General features: G+C 43.5%; 1 protein-coding gene across 3 annotated transcripts in view; it reads right to left on the bottom strand.

The window, feature by feature from the left end:
- Positions 1-13,719, bottom strand: part of RUNDC3B (RUN domain containing 3B) — a 53,167-nt gene extending 39,448 nt beyond the window's left edge. For 2 of the 3 annotated variants that reach the window (XR_013947493.1, XR_013947494.1), the window contains exons 1-2: positions 12,724-13,715; positions 7,008-7,123 (exon numbers count right to left, since the gene is read on the bottom strand). Coding sequence is in view for 1 of the 3 variants with exons in the window: in XM_080582493.1 (XP_080438619.1) it covers positions 7,008-7,123; positions 12,724-12,827 (220 nt within the window). In the remaining 2 variants the exon portion in view is untranslated. Of the gene's footprint in view, positions 1-7,007; positions 7,124-12,723 lie in introns of all 3 variants that reach the window. The other variant, XM_080582493.1, reaches the window with a different exon arrangement.
- Between the last annotated feature and the right edge of the window lie 835 nt (positions 13,720-14,554).

Here is a 14,554-nt window from a genome sequence, read left to right as displayed (position 1 = left end):
AAAAAGAAAAAAAAAAAGAGAGAGAGACAGAGAGACAGAGAGAGTGGAAGAAATTAATATATAGAAACTTAATATGCCAAAGGAAAAAACAAAATCCCAACGTGCTGTAGCAGCAGTAGCTTCAGATCTTCTCAGCTCTGAGGACTAAACTAAAAGCATTTCTGTAAGGTAACTGATCTTATGAACTTCCCCTTCTTGAAATGTCAAGTGTAGTGGACAGCAACAACAATTCAACAGTGTTTTAACAACACCAAAAGCTACTGGTATTTTTCATATTCTTTATCTATATCAGAAACATTTCTGCCCTGGGGCTTATACCAGCAAAATTAAATGCAACTGAGGCATGAAGATGACTTCATGTCACTAATCCCAGTCCCAGCTACTAAAGGCAGCATATCACACAATGCTTCTTCACAGACAGAATACATTCTGCAAGAAACAGACAGTTTTGCTCTATAGTTTTCTGAAGTCAAAACCAAAAATACCTTCATAATAGAGATACGTACCAGCACGCAGCACTTATTTGGCTTACACTGATCGACAAAGCAAGCTGGGCATAATTATGCTATGCTCTGCCATAACAGCGGGCTACAACCTCACGGCCAGCTCTGCACAAGCTGGTAGGATGGATTCCAGACTTCAGGGGGAACTGTCCTCGGGCCTTTTCTGAACCAAGGACTTCTGTATTTCACCATTTTCTCCCTGTAAGTGAGGTGTTGCCCACACTCTGGTAATTGACACCATCCTGAGAAAAACATCCTTAACCATTCCATACACCAAAAAAAATTGGAGAAGAATGACAGAATAGTTAGAGTATATTTTTAAAACTGCTAAATAAGATCCTAACCTGCATATTTCCTACAATTTCAAACACTTTCAGTGTATGAGATTCTATTTAATCTTTAATTAATGAACTTAATGTACACAGCCATGAGAGCTCTCAAGAATGAGAAATGAAAATGCTAAAACCAGATCTAGGTTTTAAAGGGTCCTAAAAAAATTGAAAGCTAGTTTTAGCATATAACACATCCTCTGCCAAAGCTCTTCTTAAGGAAGGAGCAAGTTTCCTGTGGGGTCCAAAGTACATAGAGTATGTGGCCTTCACCATGAAGTTTATGGATCATTAAAAGATTCAGAGGCTCACAGCTCTTCCAACAGGAAAGGCATCACTGGTTTTGTCAGCCAGTCAAAATTGAATATATAGCTTCCATGCTGACCTAACAACATCAAACACTGTTCAAATTAATTTGATTCTAGGTTACAGAAATACAAAGCAAATAGAAACACTATTATGATTTTTCATTTATTTAATCACATTTTTAAATACTCTTGCACGCCTGTTCATATCAACCCATCGCTTGCTCCAGTCTGGAAACTAAATACAAACATCCACAACAAACACTAGCTGGTGCAGATCTTTTCTCACTCCCAAGAAATTCTTCTCAAATAAGCCATTAAAGCAGCTTGATTCTTACTCATTCACGGTCCAACTTCAGATTTAGAAAAAGTTGCCCCGTTGCAAAGCAGTCACAATCAGGATGTCCTAAGGTACAGGTAGGCTCTCCCCCAACTTCTCCATACCATTATTTAGTTTGCAGAAAATTTACCTGTTCTGCAAATGGCAAGTTTTAACACAACTTGTTAGTAATAAAGTGGCATGCTATTCCTCTGAGGAATTTCCACAGTACGTACTCTTTATTTTGGGCCTCCAGAATGAATCAGTGAAAATTGACAGTAGTTTATAAAATAGCTCCCCAAAACAATTACAATTCATTTAAGATTATTTTCTCCACACAGGAGAAAGAACGAGCTAAACCACAAAGTGCACAAGAGCCCTCCTATTTCTTTCTGGCCAAAAATAGTAATAGGGACACTATGTGTACATAAATATTAAATCTAGTAACAAAAGCTATTCTGCTTAGAACACATTAACATAATGTTATCACACCAAAAAAAGGGCCATTGCAACTATATGCTTACATTTTGTCTATTTCACCACAGTAGGGCCTTCAGTACCTCCACAAGGTAGCATTTTCACCTCCACGACATCACCACGACGTTAACTCTCACTGAGCGACGCCTGCCTCCCAGGATGAGCAGCATTACCAGCTGCACCTTGCTGAACCACGCTTCCTCCCCTCTGCCCTAGGCCTGCAAGCCCAAGCTCTCTTCTGCAGACGTAACTCATGCTCTATCCATTTGTAAACCCTGCTTATGCTTTTAAAACTTTACTAGATTTCGGGGAATTCTGATCAATACAAATTATATTAATACTCATTGCTTAAAGAAAATGAGGCTCTATTAAATAGCAGTTAGCAACGAGTTTTTTTTTTTCTGAAACTAAAAAATAAGTAAAATAAAAACCATATGGGAAGGGATAAGAAGTGACAGAAAAGTCTGTCACTGCTTCAGAAATAAATTACGTAATAGTTCAGCTTACTATGAAGTAGATAGTGTTAAAACTGGATAACATTTTATTTACCAGCACCATCACTCATATGGCCATTTACCATCACTGTTGCCAGACTACTGATAATGCATTTTGTCAAATATTTTGTAGAATAGGGAAGGGAAGACAACTATTACATTTATCTTTCCACTCAAGCAGCACTGACCACCCTAGGGGCTCACTACTCATAGTAAGTTTTCTAAAAGAAAAGAAAACAAACTCCAGTCACTACAAATTAGGGATAATGTAGATCAAGACAGACAGAGATAAGCAGCTTCTAAGGACAACTCTAGCAGAAACGTCTGACATTTTTATAATACCTTCTACATGTAGATACAGGATAAAAGGCATGTGAAGCTGTGAAAGTGCCAAAATAGCAAAGTACAGCACATTTTTGTGTCATTATGGTGGTATGTGCAAAATAAGCATACAGTATGACAGTAGTTTTCAGAAATATGTTAGAGATGAGTTTTCAGAAAAACATTAGAGACGATGACCATAAAAATCTACAATAGTTTTTGTAGTTCCTCCTTGCTAACTCCACTAAAATTAATTTAAAATAACAGAAAAAGGCAGAAAATATACAATACTGTAATACAGTAAAGACAACATATACATCACTTTGAATTGGCCTCAGGTACTACATTAGCTAGGATATATCTGTGATCAAATCCCAAGTACTGTTGCTGGACAATTTCCTATGCCCCTATCGTTTCTGCACTAACTATGCACTCAGCTGACTTGATAAAAAGGACACTTACAGAAAGATATTTGAAAAAATTGTGGCTAGCAGTGAATACAGGAAGCCACTAAGACAGTTAAGAGGTATGGCTAAATCTCCACAGTACTGAAAGATTAAGAAAGAAAAAATTCCAAACTATCTGGACAAAAAAATGGCTCATGAAATTATGGCACCTTGCAGTAAAGATTATTAAATACACATCCATTTGTACACAAATTTGTAAAATCCCCATTCAGAACTATAGCTCCTACTTGGTTTAGAGACCTTAAAATGTTGTGGATCTACTCGGAAAACCACTAGTCTGCTGCATTATGAAATCATGCAAATTCTTATGCTGAACAAGGAACCTGAGAGCTTTGTCTTCTGTCTGTCACTCCTTCTCTCCTGCCTTTTCAAGATTTTCAGTTGTCCTGCCCATTAGTATCATATCTTGCCAGCAGGCTTGAAGGACACACACATTATACCCTTCTCATCATGATATCGGACCTACTCTGCATTCACGGTTAAATCCAGCACTCCTAGGGAGTACCGCACACAGCATCACACAGTACAGGGATAATTCTCTTTCCACTTTCAGGAGCAGAGGGCACTCAACGGCTTCCAATCCCTGCAAAGACAATTTATGCTTACCCACACGATCTTCCTTGGGGTAATTCGAAAACAGGCCGTGAGCCAGACCACTTTTTCTAACAAGTGGTCTATTCCTGACTGCTTCTTTCATCACTGGTGTACGGAGGTGGCCAACGTTTTGACCACAGCATACTATGTTATCTTTTATGGTTCTGCTTTGGTGTCACATGCACCAGGTCTGCTGTGGCACATGAACAGATAGCTGCATTCAAGCAGCAGTCACACACCTCCATTGTGTGAGCTGATAGAGTTATGCTAACCTCATTTTATTACTAAGCAAACGCCCACATCTAAACCACTTTTAAGAAAAAGAGCACTTTGGTTGAAGTGTGCTCATGGGGAAAGTCACTGGTTTTCTGCCTGTTTGGTTGGGACAAAAGCAAATACCAGGGAAAGGGCGGGGGCATGAAGTCAGTGTAAAAGAGGTCAAGAAGATTTTTTTACAGTGGCAGGTAACACTAAGATTAGTTTAACAGAAATATAAACATTTAGCTAAGCACAAAATGACGGTGAAATAATAGAATCACAGAATGGTTTGGGTTGGCAGGGACATTAAAGACCACCCAGTTCCAACCCCTGCCATGGGCAGGGACACCTCCCACCACACCAGGTTGCCCAAAGCCCCATCCAGCCTGGCCTTGGACACCTCCAGGGATGGGGCATCCACAGCTTCTCTGGGCAGCCTGTGCCAGTGCCCCACCACCCTCTGAGTGAAGAAGTTCTTCCTCATATCTAATCTAAATCTCCCCTCTTTTAGTTTAAAACCATTCCCCCCTGTCCTATCATTATCTGATTGAGCAAAGAGTCGCTATCCACCTTTTTTATAAGTCCCCTTTAAGTACTGAAAGGCCGTAATGAGGTCAATCCGGAGCCTTCTCTTCTCCAGGCTGAACACCCCCAGCTCTCTCAGCCTGTCTTCATAGGCAAGGTGCTCCAGCCCTCTGATCAACTTCATGGCCCTCCTCTGAAGCCGTTCTAACAGCTCCACATCTTTCTTGTGCTGGGGGCCCCAGACCTGGACAAAGCACTCCAAGTGGGGCCTCACAAATGCTGAGGGGTACAATCACCTCCCTCCCCTGCTGGCCACTCCTCTTTTGATGAAGCCCAGGACGCAGTTGGCCTTCTGGGCTGCAAGCGTGCACTGCCGGCTCACGTTGAGCTTTTCATCCACCAGAACCCCAAATCTTTCTCTGCAGGGCTGCTCTCAGTGAGTTCCTCTCCCAGACGATGCTCATGTCTGGGATTGCCACAGCCCAGGGGCAGCACCTTGCATTTACAACTTTTTGAACCTCATTAGGTTCACTTGGGGTCACTTTTCTAGAGAAAATAAACATTCTCTATTAACCAAAACCACCCAAACCACCAGGAATGTTGTTTCCTGACCCTTTTGCTATTCTGAGCTGGCAACAGCAGCGCAGCTACCTATGAAAACTCAATTTGAAAACGGTGCCCATATCGCCGATGGAAATTAAAGATGAAGAATTGTTATTTGCCGTGGCTTTACGAAAGTTAATGTCTATATGCTCAAACTCTCAAATCTGGCCCATCTGTTTAACAACACTGCCATGAGATTATCCTGTGATACAATGGAGCCATTTATGTTACCACAGACAAGCACATCAGGTATGTTCTGCCTGCCTTACAACATTTTACACAACCCACTGCAATCACCAGTCTGCTTTTAGCGTGCTCCCACTGACGCTAAGTATGCATTCAAAACATGTTAGTCACTTCCATCAATAAAATGCAATTTCTTTCAAGCCCTGTGTCATATAATATTAAATACTCTTAAATTTTGAAATGTCACGGTACATTATCTCAATTTCCCTTTCAAGTTTTTAAAGAATAAAATAATTACTCGCAGTGATCTAGCTTATTGTATTCCCCATTTTCAACACAATGCACAAGTTGCTGCCTTTTTCCATATTTTTATTTAACTCTGTAAAGTTCCCTGGTAATTACAAGGGGAGGACTTTAGCTTTTTTGATTTTCTCTATTTGTTATTTGATTTTTTTTCTTGCAAATTCTGTTTGCCTGTAACTGATTTGCCAACCCGTCACAGCTTCTTCTCTGTACCGCCCATCCCAAATAATAAGCTGTGAAGCAAAAGAACACTGGGAAAAATAAAAATAAAAACAAAAATAAAATTCATAATGATTTCTGCTCAAACATCACACTGGAGGGGGGGGGAACAGTCTAATCTCTCTGCAGTGTCAAGTTGCTAAATACCCATAATCGCTCCGATAATCTTTGTCACCATGTGACAAACACTGTGTTCCTACCCCACTGTGTGAGTTTTTTTCTCCTCCTCTGACAGAACGACAGCAGGTAGTAATTGTGCTACTCAAATGTCAGCCTACACACAATATTGTTCACAAAACTTAGTTATGAATATTAAAAAGCAAAAGTATGAAAAGGAGTGGATTGTCATATTACACATCTATATTTAGATGATGTCCTTTATAATCCTCAAATAATTTCAGAAACCGTACACAGAACCGAGAAATGAGGAGAAGCTTCCAAAGTCCTTTTCTAGTGACTGTTACTGCTAAGGCACACTCTGTCCTTTCAGCAAAGCAGCTTCCTCTAGAACAATCAGAAAATGCAAACAGACGTTTTCTTGAATTAGAACATCTGACTGTGACACAAGAGGAGAATCAACAACTGACCTTTCTCAAAAGCAATTTAATCCAGATCCATTACATTCCAGTAGCAAAAAAAAAGCCAGCTTCACTGCAGGGGGAAGGGGAAATGAAATGACCTAAACACAGTACCTGGAAAAGCAAGCAACAAAAGCAAGGAAGGGAGAAAGACAAGGGAGCAGCACCACAGACAGGGCCTCTATACCTTCCGTTAAAGCAAAAAACGCCACAGTCGTCTTTCAGTCCCAGAACACTGACTTATCATAAAGCACAAAAGCAGACAGAGCTCAGCACCATGGCAACATCCACTTGCTTAATTACCAGCCGAGAAGGCTTCCAACATGAACATCACAAACACGCCTGACAAAACTGTTTCCTTGACTTTTCCACAGTAATGTACACCACCAGAAAGGCAACAGCGAAGGGGCAAACACAAAAGAAAGCCAACACTTTCATTCAGCATCAAGGAGTTTCTATGAACTAGTTTCACATACACAAACTCTCCCAGAAAAAGCATCACCAGTAATTAAGTTTATTAACATACCTTTCAGCCGATGACTTAGAATCTGTTCCAGAATGGCTGCGAAATTATTAAACTCAGGGGAAGTGTCATCTATAGTCTCAAAGCAGGAACGGTCAATCAGAGTCTTGACTGAAAACCTACAGTAAAAGCAAAGGACAATCAGAAATTATATAGACAGATATTGGTCCTCCATATTGGGAGGGTAGTTTGTATAAAACAAATGAACAAAGACCCAGAAAACCCCCTTTGATTGCCAGTTCAGTCAGTCAGAGCAACGCAGACACAACCACACCAAGAACTTGCCTGGAAATACAATCACCACCACTGGTCTTCAGCATAAAACATTAAAAACAGAAAGAAGCATACACCAGACTTTCTGTGTAAAAGTGAACTAATTATATTTTCTAATTATTTTCTTCTCCTCTAAAATATTTGAATAAAGCTGGAGAAAAAGAAGCACTCACAGGCTTCCAACATCAATTTCTTCATAATGCTAAACATCATGATTTTTGCTTGACGTTTCCCTCAGTACTCCTTTCACTCCTAAAATCTATGCCCAAGAATCAGAAGTATAAACTCTATTCTGAGAACACTGTAATTTTATCCTAATGCAAGAATAATCCAAACATATTATAAAACAATGAATTTTCATGCGCTGTTATCTCTGCGCATTAACTTGGACAGGCTGATTTCCCTGAGAATGGGGTAATCCCTATTCAGCATCACATTACTTTGTTAAGCCAGCAAAGCTATCAGTTTAAATGATCCAATACTTGAATTTGGAAAGGCTGCATCAAGCCACTCGCAAAAGCAGACAAGACGCAACCAGTCATTTAGTCTGTGTTAGTTGTGTTTAGTTGCACCTGCACGTACACATCTTTATTGTTATTCAGAAGAGGATAATTTAGACCCCAAGAAACACGGCAAAAATGTGCATTTCTCTTGCCTTCCCCATTTTATCATAATCAGGTTTCACTTTCTGCTCTTTGCTCTTCAGCTTTCAGGCAAGTTTGGTATGTCCTCAACTCCAAAAGTAATGCTTTGTGGAGGTATTTATCATGGTTTTTGTTTTGTTTTGTTTTTGCAACAAGCTGTGTCTGTATTAAAGGATCCCTCCTAGAGCCTGATGCCATGGTTTCAGCACACCTGAACTTAGACAGAGGCACCTCAGGAAGCTCTCACCCCATGCCCTGCGCCGAGCGCACAGCTCCCAGCTGTGCCACTTCCCTGCCCGCCGGGCCCACTGCCAGCCGATCGCCGGTTCTTCGTACCTGGGAGCGGTGCAGTGCCTCTTAAATACAGACACATCCATAACAAACACGGCTCACAGCATCTCACCACCAACCACGGCACAGCTGCAGAAGCAGCATGCTGTACAGGCCAGGAGAGAGACTTCCTCAGCCAGCCGTACGGTTTCCAAACGCTCTCTGCTGTCAAAGCAACTTCGCCGCATCCCTAGCGGAGACAGCGCGGCCTCCTGACGCCTATTTACTAAATGAAACCGTCCTCGATTACGCTCAAACTGAATTGACATATATATCTCAGGAGTTTCAATTCAATGATGTTATCCTAAGTAAACTTCTGAGCAAAGACTCCCCACGCGACCCTTCCTGCAGGTTTCTCCTGTGGTTTTAGTGCTTTGGGCCGGGCAGGGTAAGGAGGGGGAAGCCTGGGGGAGGAAGCTGCTTTTGCAGTGCCAAGTTATGACTCAGTTTTGAACTCCTCCACGTTTTTAACCAATTTTAAGTAAGTGAGAGACAAGCGTGCCCACCAGTAAATTTATATCTAGTCAGTACCGCTGCTATTGATTACTCTAATGGCGGTAATGACTGCTTCCTCAAAGCTGCACCACAGCTAGGGTCTGATTAGAAAAGAGAGTCTAACTGCTCATCAGCATTAATGGCCATCTTTTCAAGTGCTCCTATTACTGCCACCATGCTCGCTGTAGGAGTATTATTTTCCATCTTTCTGCTCCACGCTTTCACCACAAATTCAAACAGCCCTGTATAGCTACGGCGAGTTGGGCTGGAGTTTGCTATTTGGAGAACTGACAGGGAGCCCGAGTGCGGATGCCCAATTTCCACAGAGCAGGAAGGTAACAGCGCTACCACGCAAAATCTGATCGACTGGAAATGTCTTTGGGGTAAGTAATTTTACTCGTTCATGAAAGATGCCTCGTTATTTCCAGTGTTCAACACCCGCCCCCAAATAAGAAAGCGCACTCTTTTCCTCAGTTACGCTGAACCACCGGGGACTGAATGTCAAAAAAGAAAAGGTCAAGCCTGAAGTACACAGGAGCTATTAGGAAACAATGTCCGAGCAGGCAGTCAGAGGCTCATGACAAGCAGCTTTCTTGTTTCCCTTTGTGGATCCCAACCACATATTCTCTCCACTGGGCTTCTACAACAGTCTACCTGTCGCTCTGGAGCGACAGGCTACGTACATCGCAGAGGCTAACGGAGAAATTGTACCAAAACGGCATGAAAAAAAATAAAGTGACATGAAAACTAACTTGCAATGCCCTAAAATGAACTCTTTATGGGCTGTGGCATCAGAGGAGCGATTTATTCCCCAAACCTATTGCTCCACTGCAACAACAGGGTTTGGGCTTTTTGTTTTTGTTTAGCTGTGTTTTATTCATCCCCCACCCAGTAACTGCCATTGGAGGGACACCAATACCAGTGTTCCTAGACAACGTGTGATCCCCGATGTTTTCTGATCCTTAGATATTTGTCTCTGTCTCAAACATAATCCTGCTTGAGCCGAACCACAGACGCAGAAACAGCAGAGTTCTCCAACCTTAACAAGAGCTCCTGAACTCTTAGGTAGGAGAGAAACATCCTTGAGTAAGAAAGGTTTCTATAAATCCTTTTTGGGCAGGTTCCTCCACCATTTTTCAAGATGCACCAGAAGGTCTCCCAAATCCCTTGGATAACTCCAAATCAAACCCAAACCTTTTCTGGATATATCCCAGGTCAGAGGTGTTTTTTCCAAACTTGTACTGCACTTTTGAAGACTTACAAAGCAGCAACAAGCTTCTAATCAGAAAAGGAAGTAGGCGGAAAATTTCCCTGCTATATGAATTTGTCACTTTTCACTGTCAGATTCTGATCCTCTCAGTTTTCAGATGAATTTAGGGATCTTTTCAAATGTATTTAGTTTGTAATTTGGGAATCAAAGTAAAACATGTCACTGTAAAGAACAAACTATTAAAGTAGAATAATCCCCAGGATGATAAATGAACACCGCATACAACATGGCTTGTACATGAAACCGGACAGTTCAGTTCAGTGTCACTGAGATGCAACAGCTTCGATGCATATCAGTGAAATCACTATTTTAAAATAATCACATTTCCTGCCAGTTGTTCCATGCTGTATTAGCATTCTGCAATAGCTAAGACCCTCACTTCCAAGGCCTCTCTCTGCTTTTCTGGTGGCCCTGTATTCACATGGATCTTTGATTTTAGAGAGGACTAGATTAAAACAAAAGAAAGATCAACCTCAGAATCCCTGCTTATTGGAAAGCTCCCCAACTTAATGGAAAATGGAAGGCATCAAAGTCTGGAGAAGAAAGGTAGGGAGAGAAACAGAGATTAGAACACATAATGCTTATTTAAACAAACAAACAAAAAAAACCAGGCTAAAATTATTGCAATTTAAATCACCACTGTGCGGTTACACAACCACAACCACCTATTTTCTCATACAATTAGTTTAGGGAAGCCATCACTGCTTCCTGTGGCTACACTGGCACCCAACATTTTAGTAGAAACCATCTCTTCCTTCCAAAACTGTAAATTTCAGAACCTACCCACATCTGCATGAAGAGTTAGATATCATCACTGTAAGAAAGTACTAAAAACCTAAAGCCTGGTCTAACTATCAAACAAAAACCTGATAAACTGAAGCTTTGACAAAATAGTTCATTAAATTATTAGGGACTGTTAGCTGACGGTACTTCAAAAGAATATCCTCCTTGTAATCTCTCACTTTCACAGGGTACCAAGCAATATCATCCAAATATAATTGAATCAATTCATTGGAGCTATTTTTACCAGGATTTTCTCATAGTCCTTTCCGGTCAAAAACTTGTGACAATTATTTTTGCAGTTTTGCTACTACTTTGGCTACTCCTAACAAATAACACTTTTCAATAATGGCATCAATGCAACAAATATTTGAAACACTTTCACCCAAACTGGCACAAGAATAAAAATGTAAAAATGTATGCAATCCATAAAAAAAAAAAGCTCCTTTTTTTCTCATCACTCTTTCAAAATTTAAGTTGCCTTGACAAGCTAGGAATCTTAGGTTTTGTGAAGATATAGCAAAATTAAATTGTTTTACAGAAAATAATTAAATACGCCTATTTTGAGTGCTTTCTGCTGTAATTCATTGCTTCATATATATTTGTGTGAAAGCCCTCAGATTTCCAAGATTCTCAGAAACTATGTTACAACACCATGACACATACATGAAATAAGCTCAAGAAATGTAACAGCACAGAACGCAAAATAATTTTTCTCAATTGATGTGGCAGAATAAAGCAGCAAGCTCTGCAGAATACAAGACACTCTTTTAAAAAGAATTGATTATATGCTGCACAATTGTGCTATTACTTGATAAAACTGCTCTTTTCCCAAGCCTGGGGATTGGCAATGTCAGTATATCTGCAGTAACAGCAGAGTTGCCGTTGAGAAAACTGAAAACTTTTATTTCTTCTATTTAATCTGCTTCAACAAGCTTGATATATATGTATTATATATATATATATATATATATAAAATAGATGCTGCTCTGAAAGCCAGATACTAGGATTTGGAGGAATACTGCACAGATTCCTTTGGGTAGCTGGATGATACAGGTACCCTTTGTAAAATCCATTAAACGGTGTACAATAAAAGAACAAAAAAAGGGGAGGGGGTGTCCCAAGCCTTTTTTAAAAGTACTGCTGTAGCATTAAGCAGTGAGGACAGAAAATTACCTCCTAGTTGTTGTGATACACTTAAAATTTGCAAGAATTAAAATTACATCACATCTCACGTAAGACTATTGGAGACTTCCTCCAGAAAATGCTCAAATTTTTTGACACCTGGAGAATGTAGCAGTTGAAAGAAACGCACTGATGGCCTCCCCGCTGTCAGCACACCCGTGTGTCTAAAAGTTTGCAGTGGTGCCAGGGGCCGGCTTGGTAACGCCGCACGCAACCCGGCCAGGAGAGAACAGAAAACCCGTACACGGGAAACCTCGGGAAGCATCCCTGAGCTCGTGCAGCCCCAGCACCGAGAGGCTAAGCGTTTGTTTTTTAACGCAGCCTGCCTGGCTCCGTACTGCGGATCTCCTGATCCAGATTTTGGGGATGAAAACATCCCCTCGGCGCCGCCTCCCCCGGCAGCGCGGCGGCGGGGGCGCACACCTGGCCGCTCCCCCGAGCAGCCCGGGGCTCCCCCTCCGGCCCCGCACGCCCTCAGCGCGGCTCCAAACCCTTTTATTTTTATTCTTTAACAGCGGCACCACTCTCAGCTCGGCCTTTTGGGGCCCTGCCCGTATCCTTCCCCCCCCCCCCACCGCGGTCGAGGCCCGGCGGCTGGCACCCAACCCAGCCCCGGCGCTGTCCGTGCCCCTCCTCGCCGAGGCGCTGAGTCAGGGCGGAGGCTGCGGGGCCGCCCCGCTCGGCCGGGGCTCGCCGGGCACCTCCGTGCCGGTGGAGGCAGGGGCAGGGGCCGGGGTCTCACCTGCACACCGTGATCAAGTTCCGCCGCTCCACCGCGGCGTTGCGGGACGGGACGCTCTTCCTGCGGGCGGCGGCGCTCAGCCCCCCTAAGCCGAGGGACGCCATTTCGGGCGGCCGCCGCCGAGCCTTTGTTCCCGGCCTGGCGGCACGGGGGATGCCGGCACCGCCGCCACTGCCGGAGGAGGAGGAGGAGGAAGAGCAGGAGGAGGAGGAGACCCCCGCGCCGCCGTCTCCGCGCCGCAGCAGCGCCCCGAGGCAGGCGGCGGGCCGGGCGGCGAGGAGGAGGAGGCGGCGGCGGGGTCCCCGCAGCGGGGCCGGGGCCGGGGCCGGGGTCGGGGTCGGGGCCGGGGTCGGCTCGGCCCCCCCCGCGGCCGGCAGCCGGGCAGCCACGGCGGGCGGGCGGGCGGGAGGCGCAGCAGCCGCAGAGCGCCGCCGCCGCCAGCCAATGGCGGGGCCGCCGGGCCGGGGCTCCTCAGGGGCCGCGCCTGAGGGCGAGGCGGGGCCGCCCGCTCCCCGTCTCCTCCTCTGCCCGGAGGGGAGCTGCTCCCCGCCGCGTCCCTTCGCCTTTGTGTCCGCCCGCCCGGCACCTGGCTGGGGCTCAGCGCTGACTGGGGGTTCCCTCGCTTGTTGGCTCTTCCCAGCGAGGCGCTGCGTGGGGTGGGGTGGGCTCCGGGCTGTCAGGTACCGCTCTGTGGCACGGCTAGCCGTCAAAGGACACAGCGAGTGAGATGGTGATGCGCTCCGCAAGCAAAGTGCGGCTGCTCGTCTCTGCCCGAAGCAAAGGTGTTGGTCCTGGCCAGCCTTAGGAGGGCTCTGGGCATAGGGCTTTGTGTTGGGCGGCGTGAGGGAGGGAGAGAGGAATGAGGCTTCGGTCACTGACCCGGGTAGCACAGCTCTTCTGAAGGGAAAGCTACCGGTAAGAATTGTGCCATGTGGGGTGCGAAGGAGGGGACTTGGCTGGGTAGTTAGGGAAATGCCAGGTTGTCTATGGTAATGTTTTCCTTCCTTCCTGGGGGAAAACAGCCTTTCATTTCAGGGAAAGAAAAATCTTTATGCACAGTGAAGTTGAATGGTAATGTAAGTTGCAGCACTTCTCACTCTACTCAGTTATGCACACCACACTCCTAAATGTGTCTGTTCAGGTGTAAGCTATCCATTCCTATTCATGATATATATATATATACATATATATATATATAAAATCTACTTACTGTGATGTTAGTCCACACTGGACTGTGGTTTCCTCAGAGAATATCACTTGTAGATATAAAGCTATTTCTTAGCGATGTTATCGAATAGAAACCGTTCAGTTATTGGCTGCTGATTAAGTTACTCAAAGAAGAATTGTGTTGAGGTAAGAACTTTAAGAAGTAAAGTTTTTTCATGTAGATGATCGTGTTATGTTTAGTAACACAAAAACGTTTTTTTTTCTTTTTCGTCAGAAGATCTTCAGAAATGAGTTGTTATCATTTATCAAGATTTCCAGTGGAATCAACAAGCAATCCTCGTGTGTTATTTGATATGCTAAATTAGTTTGAACTAATCTTTATTTGCATTCAACTTTATTACAAATAGTAGGCAAATTGTTCTGCTTTCCCCAAGGTAAAGCTGCTGCTTTGCTTGGATTGTTCTTGTCACAAATATTATAATTTAAATACACTATGAGGTTTTTCATAACTGTGCTTCATGCCTCTCTTCCTCACATCTGCAGAAACAACATAAAAGAAGTGGGGGCACAGGGGAATCTGAACAAGGATATACCTGGCTACTCTGAGAGCAAGAGAAGCAACATTTTAGATGAAATGGGTCTACTAGAACAAGATTGAAACAAT

The sequence above is a fragment of the Anser brachyrhynchus genome (genome assembly GCF_964034855.1).
Source record: "Anser brachyrhynchus genome assembly, chromosome: 2".
NCBI lineage: Eukaryota > Metazoa > Chordata > Aves > Anseriformes > Anatidae > Anser > Anser brachyrhynchus.
This window is presented reverse-complemented; position numbering and strand designations above follow the sequence as displayed.